We start from the raw sequence: 13,280 nt of genomic DNA on the forward strand, positions 1-13,280 counted from the left end.
ATTTAAATTATGATGTCAAAGTTTACGGGAACCTGTGTGATTTTACGGAATGGCGGACAAATTTGCATACAAGTGTAAATACGTCTATTGTCCTATATTGTTTATATATATAATTAAATCCAGCGGGCAGTACGTTGACTGAACATACGCGAAAGTGTATAAGACACGGATCAATAACGGTCTCCGAATTTGGATATTTTCTCAAAATTGGCGTTTTCTGTGGAAAAAAGATTGTTTCAAAGACAAATTAGGGAAGTACAAATCCCTACATGTATACGTCATACTAAATTAAAAGATTAAATATGTTACATTTTTACTGCTATCCAAAAGTGAATATAGATGATAAGTATGCAAAGAAATCAAATAAATTCCGTTCGTGAAAATCAAAATTAAGACATGTCGAACTTTTCTATGTTGAGAGCAAAATGTGAAAAGTGAGATCAAAAGTATGACAAAAAGTAAGAAGATATGTCTGGACAACAAAATGCATCAGACGAAGATAAATAGTCGAGTATTGTACGATTGATTACTATTTGTAGGCACAATAAGATTGGATAAATATTTTGGTGCCAGTTCGTGTTTTGATTTATACATTAATAATGATTTGTGTTAAAGTATTCTCTTAGTAACAGGAACAATTCCAGAATACTTAAATAGTTCAAAAGATGGTTTACGAAGATTATGTTCGTTTAAAATAATTCTAGCGATATTATAGCTACTTCAAATAAAAAATAAACATGGTAACTTGAGACACAACAATGTTGGTGCATGTGGCGTTTTATTGCTTAGAAACCATGTCAATTGACAGGGGAAAAATCCGATTATTTATAGGACGTCCCGTTTGTCCTTTATAGCTCAGAAAAAACTTCAATGCTAATTAAAAAATGATTACGATATCCAGAGATAAAGGCTCATGAGGATGTCAAGAAAATAAAACAAAATCTGATGAAGTCAGCAATCAAACTAATATTCTATTATAAATTAAAAAAAACTTTTTTGCTAAGTTCTAATCATACATACAATAGAACTCCTCACTTATTCGAATGAGAACTGCATTTTGCCATTTTTCTGTCGTTGGGTTACAGTCGGTATCCAATATGCATTGTTTTATGGAGTTAGTATAACTTGCTGTGACACAATCTACATCGCTGGTACAAAGGCTGGCACAAGCTACAGAAGAATACGTAATAGTTGTAATTGTTGAATTACTGGAAATTATTCTTTTTCCCGCTTCTACAGTAAATTTCTTTTTATTTTTAATTTATTAAAACGACACCATAAAAAAGTTTGGTGAGAAACAAGCCGCCCTTTTCCATCAGTCGTTGAGGAAGAATACAGTATATATTGTCTTATACGGCGTGACGTAGCAGCTTCTAAGATACAACATCTGGGCATCACTGTAGGTGAAGCCTTTCCATCGATACGCTAATCACCGTCTGTATATCCGAGGGGAACACGTATTGGCAATCAAAGAAAACGGGTGTGAAGAAGATAACATATTTTATCTTTGTAAAATTTAAATCTGAATTAACTGTTTTAATAGCTTCATTAATAATTGATACATCAGTTATAACTCACACAAAACATGGATGCCTCATGTTCAAAGCTGATGTGCTTGTTCGTGTTCAATCATATCTTTATTTGAGCAGACTATATATACACATTGTTGTATGTTTTGCTACTAGTTAACCATATGTGTAAAATAATATTGTGAAAATATTCAACAGAGTTTCACAGATCAAATTGATAAGCAAAGTAGGGTACTATAAACATGAAGCACCAAAACAGTGTACATTTCTAATCGCTCGCTTGCATAAAATGTTTTTTATATTTAGTTTTTTAAGATATTTCAAAAATAATAGCGCTCGCTAGTTAAACTCTCTTTCAACTGCGAAATAGGAAAAAAAATACAAATATTTTTGTGTGGCCTAATTAAGCATGGGTTTTAAAATTAAGAATTTTCTAATAAGAACCTGTGCATTGTATGTGATATTTCTGTAACATAAACAGTTATAAAAATATACAAAACACTACAAACACGTGTAGTAGAATCTCAATGTTGACGAATTCAACTCTAAAATGATGTGACATTTTTTAAACGATGTTTCAAATTCATAATGAAATTGTCCTAGGTGATAAAACCGTGTATTATTGGTATACAAATTGTATTTATACTTCCTTCATACAATAGCCTCGAAGGGTGGATGTAAGAGAATAGACCCAAAAGCAATTAAAAAAATCCAAATGCTTGAAACTATACATATGTAGTCAAGTTTATATTGATGTCTGTATCTTTTTACGTGTCAAATTTTTTAAAATAAAATAACAAAACATTGTTGTTTTAAAGATATCTGAACATACAGGTATTGTATCCTATGATGACTACCACAAGAAAATCAGAATTAAGGATGTACTTAGATGAATTTTAAATGGCGGAAAAAGGATGAGTCGGAGTATAACATTATATTTGCGTTGGCATTATTTGGGACTCAAATCGAAATAAACGAAATCTGCTGAATTTGGCTAAATGACCTTTTAAGAGCTATGAAAGTCCTCTACGAACAGAAAAATGGGTGTTATGGGGAAATACATTTTACCCAGTATCGTAGAAAAAAGGATGACACATATATCATTCTGCAGTTGAACGTCGTCAAATTTAGATTTTAATGATTTTAATACTTTGAATAATAATCAAACATAAATGCATCTTATTCATATAGATTTTGTCTTCTTCCTACATGTTGTAGGTACTGTGTGTTTCTCATTTAATTACAATATGACTTATATTATTAAATTATGATACAAAAGAGTGGCATGAGATGCCGGAGGGACATTGGAACTCATAGATCGAAAATAAATATAATCTGTTCCTTCAAATAACGCTTCTGCTGAAGTCAAAAGACAATTTCACTACGTTGCTTTGTGGTTGCTTAGTGAGAATGAAACCTGCAGTATAAACTTTGTGTGTCTGACACGCTTTTTTTTATTTACCTTCACAAGGATTGCTTCAAAATGAATACCACATAGTCAAAAGTAAAATCACAAAAATAACGAACTTAGAGAAAAATTCAAAAAGAAAAGTCTCTTATCCCATGGTAAAATCACATGCTCATACACATACAACGAGTGGATAACAATTGTCATATTCCTGACTTGGTACACGCATTTTCTTATGTAGAACATGTTGGATTAAGCCTGGTTTTATAGCTAGCTTAACCTCTTATTGTATGACAGTCTCTTAAAATTCCTTTATATTTACGATGTGTGAAGTAGACACAATAAGTTAAAATTTCAAAATTGGAGTACACAGCAGTCAACATTGTGTTATTATCTAAATCACTATATTCAAGCAATATTTAACAAAGAAACACAAAAAGGCATATTAATAGACAAATAAAATTGAAAATGGAAATGGGGAATATGTGAAAGATACAACAACCTTACCAATGAATAGACAACAGCCGAAAGTCACCAACGGGTCTTAAGCGCAGCGAGAATATCCTGCACCCGGCGGTGATCCTCAGCAGGCTCCTAAATAAAATAGTGTACTAGTTCAGTAAAAATGAACGTCATGCTCACCTCCAAAACATATAAATGAATAAATGAACCAAAAATTAATAAATATACAAGACTAAACAAAGGCCAGAGGCTCATGACTTAATGCGGCGTGGTTAAACATGTTTTGTCATATCTTAACCCCCCCTCTCCCTATACCTCTAGTCAATGTAGAATAAAGAAACACATAACAATACACAAAGTGAAATTCAGTTTAAGAGAAGTCCGAGTCCGGTGTCAGAATAGGTAACAAATTGAAAAGAAACTAAGCAAAATGACAATGATACATAAATTAACAAAGAACTACAAGCAGTTACTGACATGCCAGCATTTGCAAAAATGAAAGACAAGAATACAAAATTTACTTTAATTAAAGGACTGGATGAGCAAATAAAGAGTCACGTCATATGTAACAAAGAAACAATAAAAGACACATAAAAAAGCACATAAGCAAACACGAAAGACAAACATACAACATTTTACCATAGCGCAATAACACATCGATGGGATGAGCCTCAAAGATCAAAGAGTTACTTGAATAGCTGCAGCAGAAAAAATAATTCAACAGGAAAGAAGAACAAACATGAAAAAGATAAAAAGTGATATTCAACGATTTATGCAAGGTCAATAAAAATATATATATTTTTTTTTAAATGGGCTTTGCACGAGGACGCACCGGTCTTCCTACAAGAACTCTTTCATATATACAAACCAGTGATATCACTTCGATCTGAAAATGGCATGGTTTTATAACGCCACCTGTGTAAACCGAAACATATGGGGAAAGAAGATTCGACAAAAAGGCAGCCGTTCTATGAAAAGATTTGCCAAGTGATCTATGAAACATCCATTCTGGGAACGTGTTCAATAAAAACCGGATAACTCATTTATTCAGACAAGTTTTTTCATAGGTCCTACTATATTTCTATATCATTGTAATTTCTAAATATTAAGCAAATGTGTTTGGATTTATAACTTACTTTTCTTTGTACGATCTAAATTTCTCCTTAATTTTACCATGCCAATTTTATATACATTTTATTGTTTATCATTACGTTTAACAGTATATTCTTTATGCAGTTTATTTTACATCTGTTTGTTTTAGGATTTTATAACATGGGCTTTTATATTTTTTTGTTAATACTTATATGTGAATAAATATATGTTGTAAAGTGCTTAGGGTAATATTATATATTATAATGCACTTTTAAATACTACAAAAAACTACTAATAATAATAATATAGGTTTGGCTATCCATTATATCATGTTCAACCCACCATCGTTCCTACCTCAGAGTTTGTGTTTTGTTTTTGTCTAATAAAAAAATGAAAAAGTATGGAGAAAGTGTTCATCAGACAAAATGTGTCCCACGACTCTGTCTGCCAAACAAGATGTCCGATATGGCTAGATAGAACTGAGGAGGTAAAATGCAATGTTTATTATTTTAAAAACTATTATAAAGAGTGAACATCTGACCTTATCAAAAATGTTCAGATTGTTGATCGCTACCAAGTGTCCGTACATATTTTAACTGTCAGATGCCTTCTGATAGGATATACATTGCCCTTAAATGACAAATTTTACCATTTTTCACATTTTGTGCCTAAACTTAATTGAAAACTATCAACATTAAAATGATCAGCTCTACAAGTTCTACAAATTGGTCAACAATGTCGAAATCGTCTATTGACTCCATATTGATGATGATTTTGACCACTGTTTTGCGTGTTTGCCTTATTTCTTAAAATTATAATAGACAGATAGAAACTTAGCTAGGAAAAAGGATCATAAACACGGGTTGATCAGTTATGTAGTGGTCTGTGATGTTTGGGGTCCTTTTTCTTTTCGTCTCCTTTGTTGCCATGTATTTTTTTGTCTGCCAGTTTGTTTTGATTAGAATGACAAACAATGTATTTTCATTTTCCAAAGATTGATTCATGAATTTTAATGTTGTAGTAATACGATGAACTTTAAAAAACGTACAAGAAAGTTTTATCAAGACACATTGTAACATATAAAATCCAGAATTGACCAATCACAATCGTTGTTGCAAATTCAACCTTGTGTCGTCAAACAATTTTCACTAGAGACTACTTAACAACATTTTTTGCAACCAATACCATGCCATAAAACTATAGTTTTTTTACAATAAGAATCATGCATTTATGTATACTGATAATGATTTGAAGATAGGACCGGCTTAGGAAATTTAGAAGAACTGCTCAAGATTTGCAAGATTTATTAGGAAAACACTCAGAAACATTTACAATGTGCTACAAGATGTCAGTAATGATTACATTTATACATTAAATATGACACAAATGAACATGTGATTAAATACAAATAAATATGACAGTACAAAGTTATACAAATAAAATTTAAAGAAGAGAAGACAGTTTTCTGATAAAACACTAACAGTTTCCTAATAGTACATTTGTAAACAGGCAAATTTCACTCACATCAATTTCACGTGAAATTTAATTCATGTGAATCTCACGTGAAATTCACCTGAATTTCACCTCAAACGAGCTTATAAGTGAAACTCACGTGAAATCAGTTTTTGTGAGTTTCATGTGAATGTCATGTGAAACTCATGTGAATTTCACATGAAAATCACGTATATTTTTTCATGTGAAATTCACATGAATTTTTAAAATAGAGTATTTCAAATAACATCTAAATTTTTAAATTTAATCAAAATCATCAAAAATATTAAAGAATTTTGTTGTAAATTTCACGTGAAATTCATGTGAATCTCAATTTCATGTGAGATTCATGTGAAATTCATGTGAGTAAATTTTGCCTGTGTATATAATTCAATATTGCAAAGTGATAAAAGACGTTCCAGTTTTACAATGTTTGGATTATTTATTTATTTTCTGTTTTTCAATTCTATTATATCTGCATTTTTACAAATAAATAATTCATGATATTCATCCCAAATATCATCTTTTCATAAATAACACATTCTTTCTAATTTTGGTATATTATACCATTTACCATTTACAAGTTTCCATTAACAATCGGGAGATGTTTTTGGATGATCCTTTGTCAAGGAATTTATCAATATTATAGATTTTAAAACTACAATGAAATAAACTATCCATGTTCTCTATTTTTTGTTTAGATTGTTATAAGCCATAGCATATAACGTTCATCAAAATTTGATTTTATTTGATTATAATAAAGACGATACGGACTATAAATGATTCTTAATTTTTGAATCTATAATCAGATCAAACTTTAGCAACAATCAATATCCCTAACAATACTGTACAAGAAAAAAGCCTACAAAACCGAAATCCAACGAATGACTGAGACATACACTATAATCTAAAAAAAATAATAAAAAATTAAAATGAGAATATGCATTATTTATTGTTCATAATCTAGATTCATCTATCTAGACTTTGCGGATCATCATGATTGTTTCTTTTAGTGAGTAGTAGTAGCCCTTCCAGGTTTCCCAAATGACGCCATCAGCAAATGAATCATGGTTTCCCTTCAGATAGAGGCCATTAAGGTTGCTAAAGTGACAATTATTATACCACCAAGCACCCTTAAACACCACTGCACATTCCTCTCCCCATTTGTCGTTTTTCTTATCTTTTGTTGAGAATTTCTGTCCGTTGTGATAAGCCATCGAATCTCCTGTAAATATACGTAGTGATAGGAATTCAAATACTTAAATAATATCCAAATACATAACGATGGAATTGTAAATCTTGTTACTATGTATTTGATTTTAAACATAGCATTTTGTTGCAATAAATGAACGATTCATTACTTTTTCCGTTGAAATATCAAATGTTTGTTTATATCCTTTAGCAATTTGAGATTATACTAAAGTATTTTGATATTTTTATTATCTAATATATTTTCTTTCTATTTCATGAATTAGCATACTGTCAGAGATTAGGTATAGAATGATATCATTTAAAAAAAATCGAAATCAAGATCTTTGTTATTTTGATTATAAAAAAACAAGTGTAAATCACCACCAAAATAAAAAAAGAAAAAGTATTATAAATGATATTACATATTTGGAATTCACAGATAGGGGTTATAGCCTTTACAAGGATATGTTATATAAAATGAATTTAATCAATGTATGCTCTTTTTCTTAAATCGACCTTGAGATTGTTTGTCTAAACACTTGCAAAAAAGACCCTAACATTTTTTTGAATATGTCTTGCAATATATTTAGGGTATTTACATTTTTTGTACTAGTACTTCAACAATAGTGATAGCTTATACTGATAGTTACTGATACAAAAAAAAAGAATTTTTGAAATATGGAGACAAAGAAGTAGATGCTTATTTATGTTCCGTTCTAATTACAATGAATAAATATATGTATCATAATATTTCGGGTTGAAATAACTATGCATTTAGAAGACATTAATTTTGATGCACACTTAGTGCCTTGCTGTTTTTATTATAAAAATAAAGAAAACAATAGGAAAGAGCCATTTATCAAAAATCAAATTTATTTGTTCAGTGCATGTCCACATGTGTTAATATGTCTTTTTATTAAGTATAAGCTATTTCAATTGATGTTTTGTAGTGTATCTTTATATGTTGTGATGTTACACTATTGTTTCAAATAGGGGTGAAAGTTGGAACCTATTAAAGCAATTAAACCCGATGCATTTGTTTGCATCTATCTTACATCAGGAATCGGATGTTTAATAGTTGGTTTGTTGATGAATTTCTTTTTTTATATATATTAGACCGTTGGTTTTCCCGTTTGAATGTCATTTTTGGGCCCTTTATAGCTTGCTGTTCGATGTGAGCCACGGCTCCGGGTTGAAGACCGTACTTATACCTGTATTGGTTTTCTTTTATAAATTGTGACTTGGATGGAGAGTTGTATCATTGCTTCTCATATCACATCTTCTTATACCTATTTGATTACAATATATTTGCAATACTACGTCATTATATTTGTTTTTCTTTTTATCAAATTGAAAGTCAAAGAAGAAAATGGATAAAGACAAGGGTAAATAATAGAATCCAAACTTTGAAGGGTTAGAAATACAAAAATCTTACCTGCATCACCAGAATAACCACTGACACTCAAAATATAATCAGAACTTTCACTACCAACGCTGAAGTTGTCATACAGCGCATACTTTTGGTTGTTTTCGAAGTCTTCCATATCAATCCTCAGCATGTAGTGTCCTTGAGAGGTCAGCATATGCAAATGGTCGTTACCTGAAGCAAATATAAGTTGAATGCAACCAAAGTTTAAACTATAGGTGAGACCCATAATGGGGATGTCCAAGTATTTACATAACCACATACATTTTACCAATATAATCACATGTTCATTAATTAGTTTTTAAACTAGATATTCAGATAATTAAATATACAGTTATAGCTAAATTATCAAATTATCAAATGACCGTGACATATTGGGTCTGGTAAATATAATCAACTTATCACTATAAAAACGGCCAAGTAATCATGTAATGATAAAACCCATGAGATTTAAGTCTCATAGTAGCAGAAAGGTTTGAATTGTCAGTAGCCGCGAACACGCTTTTATCAGGTATTATTGGTTATTTTAATTTTTTTAATGTTTTTGTTGACAATTATATAGCTACTATACTTGATCCTTTAGGATATTTGTTTTTGAACGCTTCTTTAATCTACTGACCGTTTCTGAAATGTAGAAGGGTAGAGATAAAAAAAAAAAAAGCTAAGTACTGCTGCTGTATTAGGTCAGGACCCTTGTCAGAGGCTATAAGGATTTAAATGTAGAAAAAAGAACACAAACAAGCACTGTTGCTTGGCTTTATGTGTTTTCATGAACTGATTTTGTGTCATTAATAGATACCCATCTGAGTACATGTATCCCATATCCTTTGTTTTTCTGTTGTTTTAGACATTTGAAAACTGATTTAAAATAAGATTGATTGATTACTGATGTTTAAATCCCCTTTTACCACTCTTTATAATATCGTGGCGGCCAGTCTTTTATTGATGTAGTAAGCCGGAGTGAATGGAAGGAAGGGAGGTGTGTGGGTGTGATGGGTAAGGGGGTGGTAGAATTAGTTATTCAAAAACCCGAATGCATAAAACATTAAAAACACGCATGCACAATGACTGAACAATAACATTATAAGGATGCTTGCTACTCTGTTTCAAAATAACCATCTTTTTCAAGTAAGTGAAGAGTAAATGAATAATGATTCTAAAAAAAAAAATAGAAAAAAAATAAAAGGTACGTGTCCTTGATTTCTAGATGTAAACCATTGAAAATTTGGCAGGAAATAATTCCCTTAAGATTTTCATACATTTAACATTGACAACATTTTTTTTATCAAAAACTATAAAAAAAAAATAAAGTAGGATTGTATAAGATTTTCAAATATGGCTTTTATAACAATATGTTATGAAATTACAAAAAGAAAAGTAGGGGTTGGTGGACAACAAATATAATAGCACTGCGTTGATAAAATCAGAGGAATTCGATTATCTTACAAAAAGTCAAGAACAAAAGTAGCGAACACCTTTAGTAAGTTTGTATTGCATAAAGAAAAGAAGTTCGCCTCTCAGTTTCAAAATAACAAGCTTTTCATAACACTTGTATATATTAATAAGGGAAAGATAAAGGAACCGAAAGAGCTCAAATGAAATATAGATTGATGAGCTTGTTTTAAGATATTAGCCATCGAAATTGTTGAACAAAATGTTCTCCCTCGATTTTTCATAGCTTTATCATTGAAAAGTTTAAGTTTTCAACAACTATTAGAAAATAACAAAGATTTTATAAGACTTTTATAGCTGGATGTAAAAGATTTGTAAGTAGAAAATAAGGGGTCAATGGGCAATTTTTTAAGGCATTTAAATAGTTTAAACCAGAGGATTCCAATAATATGAGAAAATTCCAAAAGACGACAAGCGAACTTCCGTAAATTTATAGTTTTCTCAATGAAAATACTGTATCGGATATATACGCCATAGATGACCTGATGAAATTATAATACGACTCCTTGTATATGTAAAGGTATGTATTACCCAACCAAAATTCTTGACTCTGGTCACCAAATCCTTGCTTATAAGCGTTCCAGTCTCTATAGAAGTTTGTCTCTCCGTTCAGTCTACGTTGGAAAACCTGCAAAAGAACAGTAAATAAAAAATATGCTCATGAAGTCGTATACTTCATTTGAAATAGCAATGCCAATAACATATACTATACTTTGAATAATCAATCTGTGATGGTTAATTGAATAAAGCTAATATTAATAATGAAACGAAACTAATAATTAAATAGATCTTATAAGTATTTTTTTAGATACTAGTATAAATAATACAACACTATTACTCGCTAGATGCAAAGTTTCTCCTATGTCGTCGGTGAATATATTTACTCTTAATTTATTTACAATTTTTTAACGAAAACTTTCTACCCGTTTATTTAACCAATTAGTTACTTGAATATATTTATTTGATTATTTTTCATCTAGAATTTATTTCAAACTCACAGTCCAGCCCCCGCCATGTTTCTCCATTTCACAGAAAACCTTGAAACAAGATAAGAATTCCGTGAAGATCTTGTGAAGCCCACTATTGGAAGTTGATTTGTCCAGGTCCCCACAGTCAGTTGGTCTGTTTGCTGAAAGCGCAATACATATATATATATATAAAATTATAACGTTTGGTCCCTAAATTACTTGAGGTTTATCGATGTACTCCTCTGAAAGCCAAAAATTTCCAGAAATAAACTTTTTTTCTTAACCTAATTTTTGGGTTTATGTCACTGTAATAAAAAAGTGGTGAAGGAAAAATCATATGGGGTTGCTCTTTTTTATTTGCTACGACCCATTAAAAATACACAATTTTGATGATTTTCCCATTTTTTCATAAATATTTATTTTTTCCCGTTTTTTGGGCTATTATCGTGAATAAAATCACAATTCCACAAGTAAACTTTTGTTCAAACTTTCAAAAAAGATGAAGTAGACCAATCTGAATAAATATAACTTAAAACAAAACTATAGGTAGGTGTTAAGTTAATATAAGAAAGTTTTATATATTTTGATGCTTTTTGTGTCAAATTTACCATGCTGTCAATTTTGAATTTTCTCAGTTTTAAGAGCAGTATGCATATTATTTCGATTTTTTAGTAATAAATGATTACAAAAATACATATCTAAGAAATTTGAAAAGACAAGAATGATGTGGGACGTCAGAAGAATACATCCTTATGATGCAACAAATTATTCAATCTATTATTTTATAATTTAATATTACTTAAAACGCGATAAATATCAAATTGCCAAATATATTGTTCCATTTCAAGAAAGTTTCAGTTTTTGAAAACTGGTTCTTTATAATATTAAATGCTGTTTTTGTCCAATCCATTTTTTTTTCAAATGTATACAGTAAATTTCTTTTCAAAAAGCGAGACATATGTATGCTGTTTCTGGCGTCGGCGTCAACAATCTATTAGTTAGTGATATGGTCTTATTTATGGTGAACCACTAGTGAATGCCAATGATAAAATTTATGCAGTTGTATAAGCAATTGCACCTCTCATTACCATGGAGATGATTTGGCCCTGCCCTTAAAAGGTTAAAAGACGAAAATTCGAAAACGCAAAAACACGAAATCATGAAAACACGAACATGCGAGGTCGAAAACGCAAATTTGGTAAAAAAAATACTTCGCGTTTTCGCTCTATAGTATATGAACAGCGAAACGTGAAATGGTCTTAACCAGCCACCATAACATTCTGTTTCAAGCTTCAATGTAAAGTAAACAAAAACAAATAAGTGACAATCTATTTGATATAATAAACGAATGTTTTTTTCGTCACAAACTAATTATATTTATATGAGCAGACAACAAAAATATTATGATAAAGATATTTGTAAATAATGTATAATGTAAATCTCTAGCGAGGTTAAATTCTTATATGACATCTTCAAACTCTTGAAGTGAATACCCTGTGGTAAAATAAGAATATATAATGTTGAAATGTCAGATGATCGAAAACGTCATAAATAGATATAGGAAGGTGTGGTGTGAGTGCCAATGAGACAACTCTCCATCCTAATAACAATTTAAAAAAGTTAACCATTATAGGTCAATGTACGGCCTTCAACATGGGGCCTTGGCTCACTCCGAGCAACAAGCTAAAAAGGACCCCAAAATTACTAGTGTAAAACCATTCAAACGGTCTAATTTATATAAAATAAAAAAACGAGAAACGAGAAACACGTATAAATTACATAAACAAACGACAACTTCTGTACATCAGATTCCTGAAATAGGACAGGTGAAAACATTTGCAGCGGGATTAAACGTTTTAATGGATCCAAACCTTCTCCTTTTTTCTGAAACAATAGCATAACATCACAAAACAGAAAACACACGATAAAATATCAATTGGCAGGCTTAACTCAATCAAAAAACGTACATTAATACACTATAAACAAATAAATTTGATCTGCGATATCTGAATGCAACTGAATGTATGAGTAGCAATCTTACTCAAATGCCGTATGCCTTTTTGTAAATGATCTATCAGAGGTCCATCGGTTGAAATGATAATTTAATGAAAGATGTTCTTAAATTAGTTTAGCTGAAATTGTCGGCCTTGGTTGTCCTTTATTCAGCCTAAACTTTACGGACAATTATGTCCCAGAAAACATAAATGCCTATCAAAAAAATGATGACGATATCCAGAGATAAAGTCTCATGAGGATTTCAA

At 30.6% G+C, this 13,280-nt stretch overlaps 1 protein-coding gene across 1 annotated transcript; it reads right to left on the bottom strand.

The window, feature by feature from the left end:
• Positions 1–6,959: 6,959 nt before the first annotated feature.
• Positions 6,960–11,076, bottom strand: LOC139492195 (ficolin-2-like). The gene is made up of 4 exons (XM_071280378.1): positions 11,050–11,076; positions 10,583–10,679; positions 8,609–8,773; positions 6,960–7,207 (listed from the first exon to the last, which is right to left on the bottom strand). Exons 1-4 carry the CDS (start codon positions 11,074–11,076, stop codon positions 6,960–6,962), a joined length of 537 nt encoding a protein of 178 aa, XP_071136479.1.
• Between the last annotated feature and the right edge of the window lie 2,204 nt (positions 11,077–13,280).

The sequence above is a fragment of the Mytilus edulis genome, chromosome 10, assembly GCF_963676685.1.
Source record: "Mytilus edulis chromosome 10, xbMytEdul2.2, whole genome shotgun sequence".
Classification (NCBI taxonomy): domain Eukaryota; kingdom Metazoa; phylum Mollusca; class Bivalvia; order Mytilida; family Mytilidae; genus Mytilus; species Mytilus edulis.

What these genes read in the sequence shown, in the direction of transcription:
- LOC139492195 (XM_071280378.1), bottom strand. Translation starts at nt 11,076, where the DNA reads ATGGAGAAACATGGCGGGGGCTGGACT. An exon ending in GAGTCAAGAATTTTGGTTGG is followed by an intron (nt 8,774 to 10,582) that starts GTAATACATACC and finishes TATTTGCTTCAG; the next exon opens with GTAACGACCATTTGCATATG. An exon ending in TGGTTATTCTGGTGATGCAG is followed by an intron (nt 7,208 to 8,608) that starts GTAAGATTTTTG and finishes GTATATTTACAG; the next exon opens with GAGATTCGATGGCTTATCAC.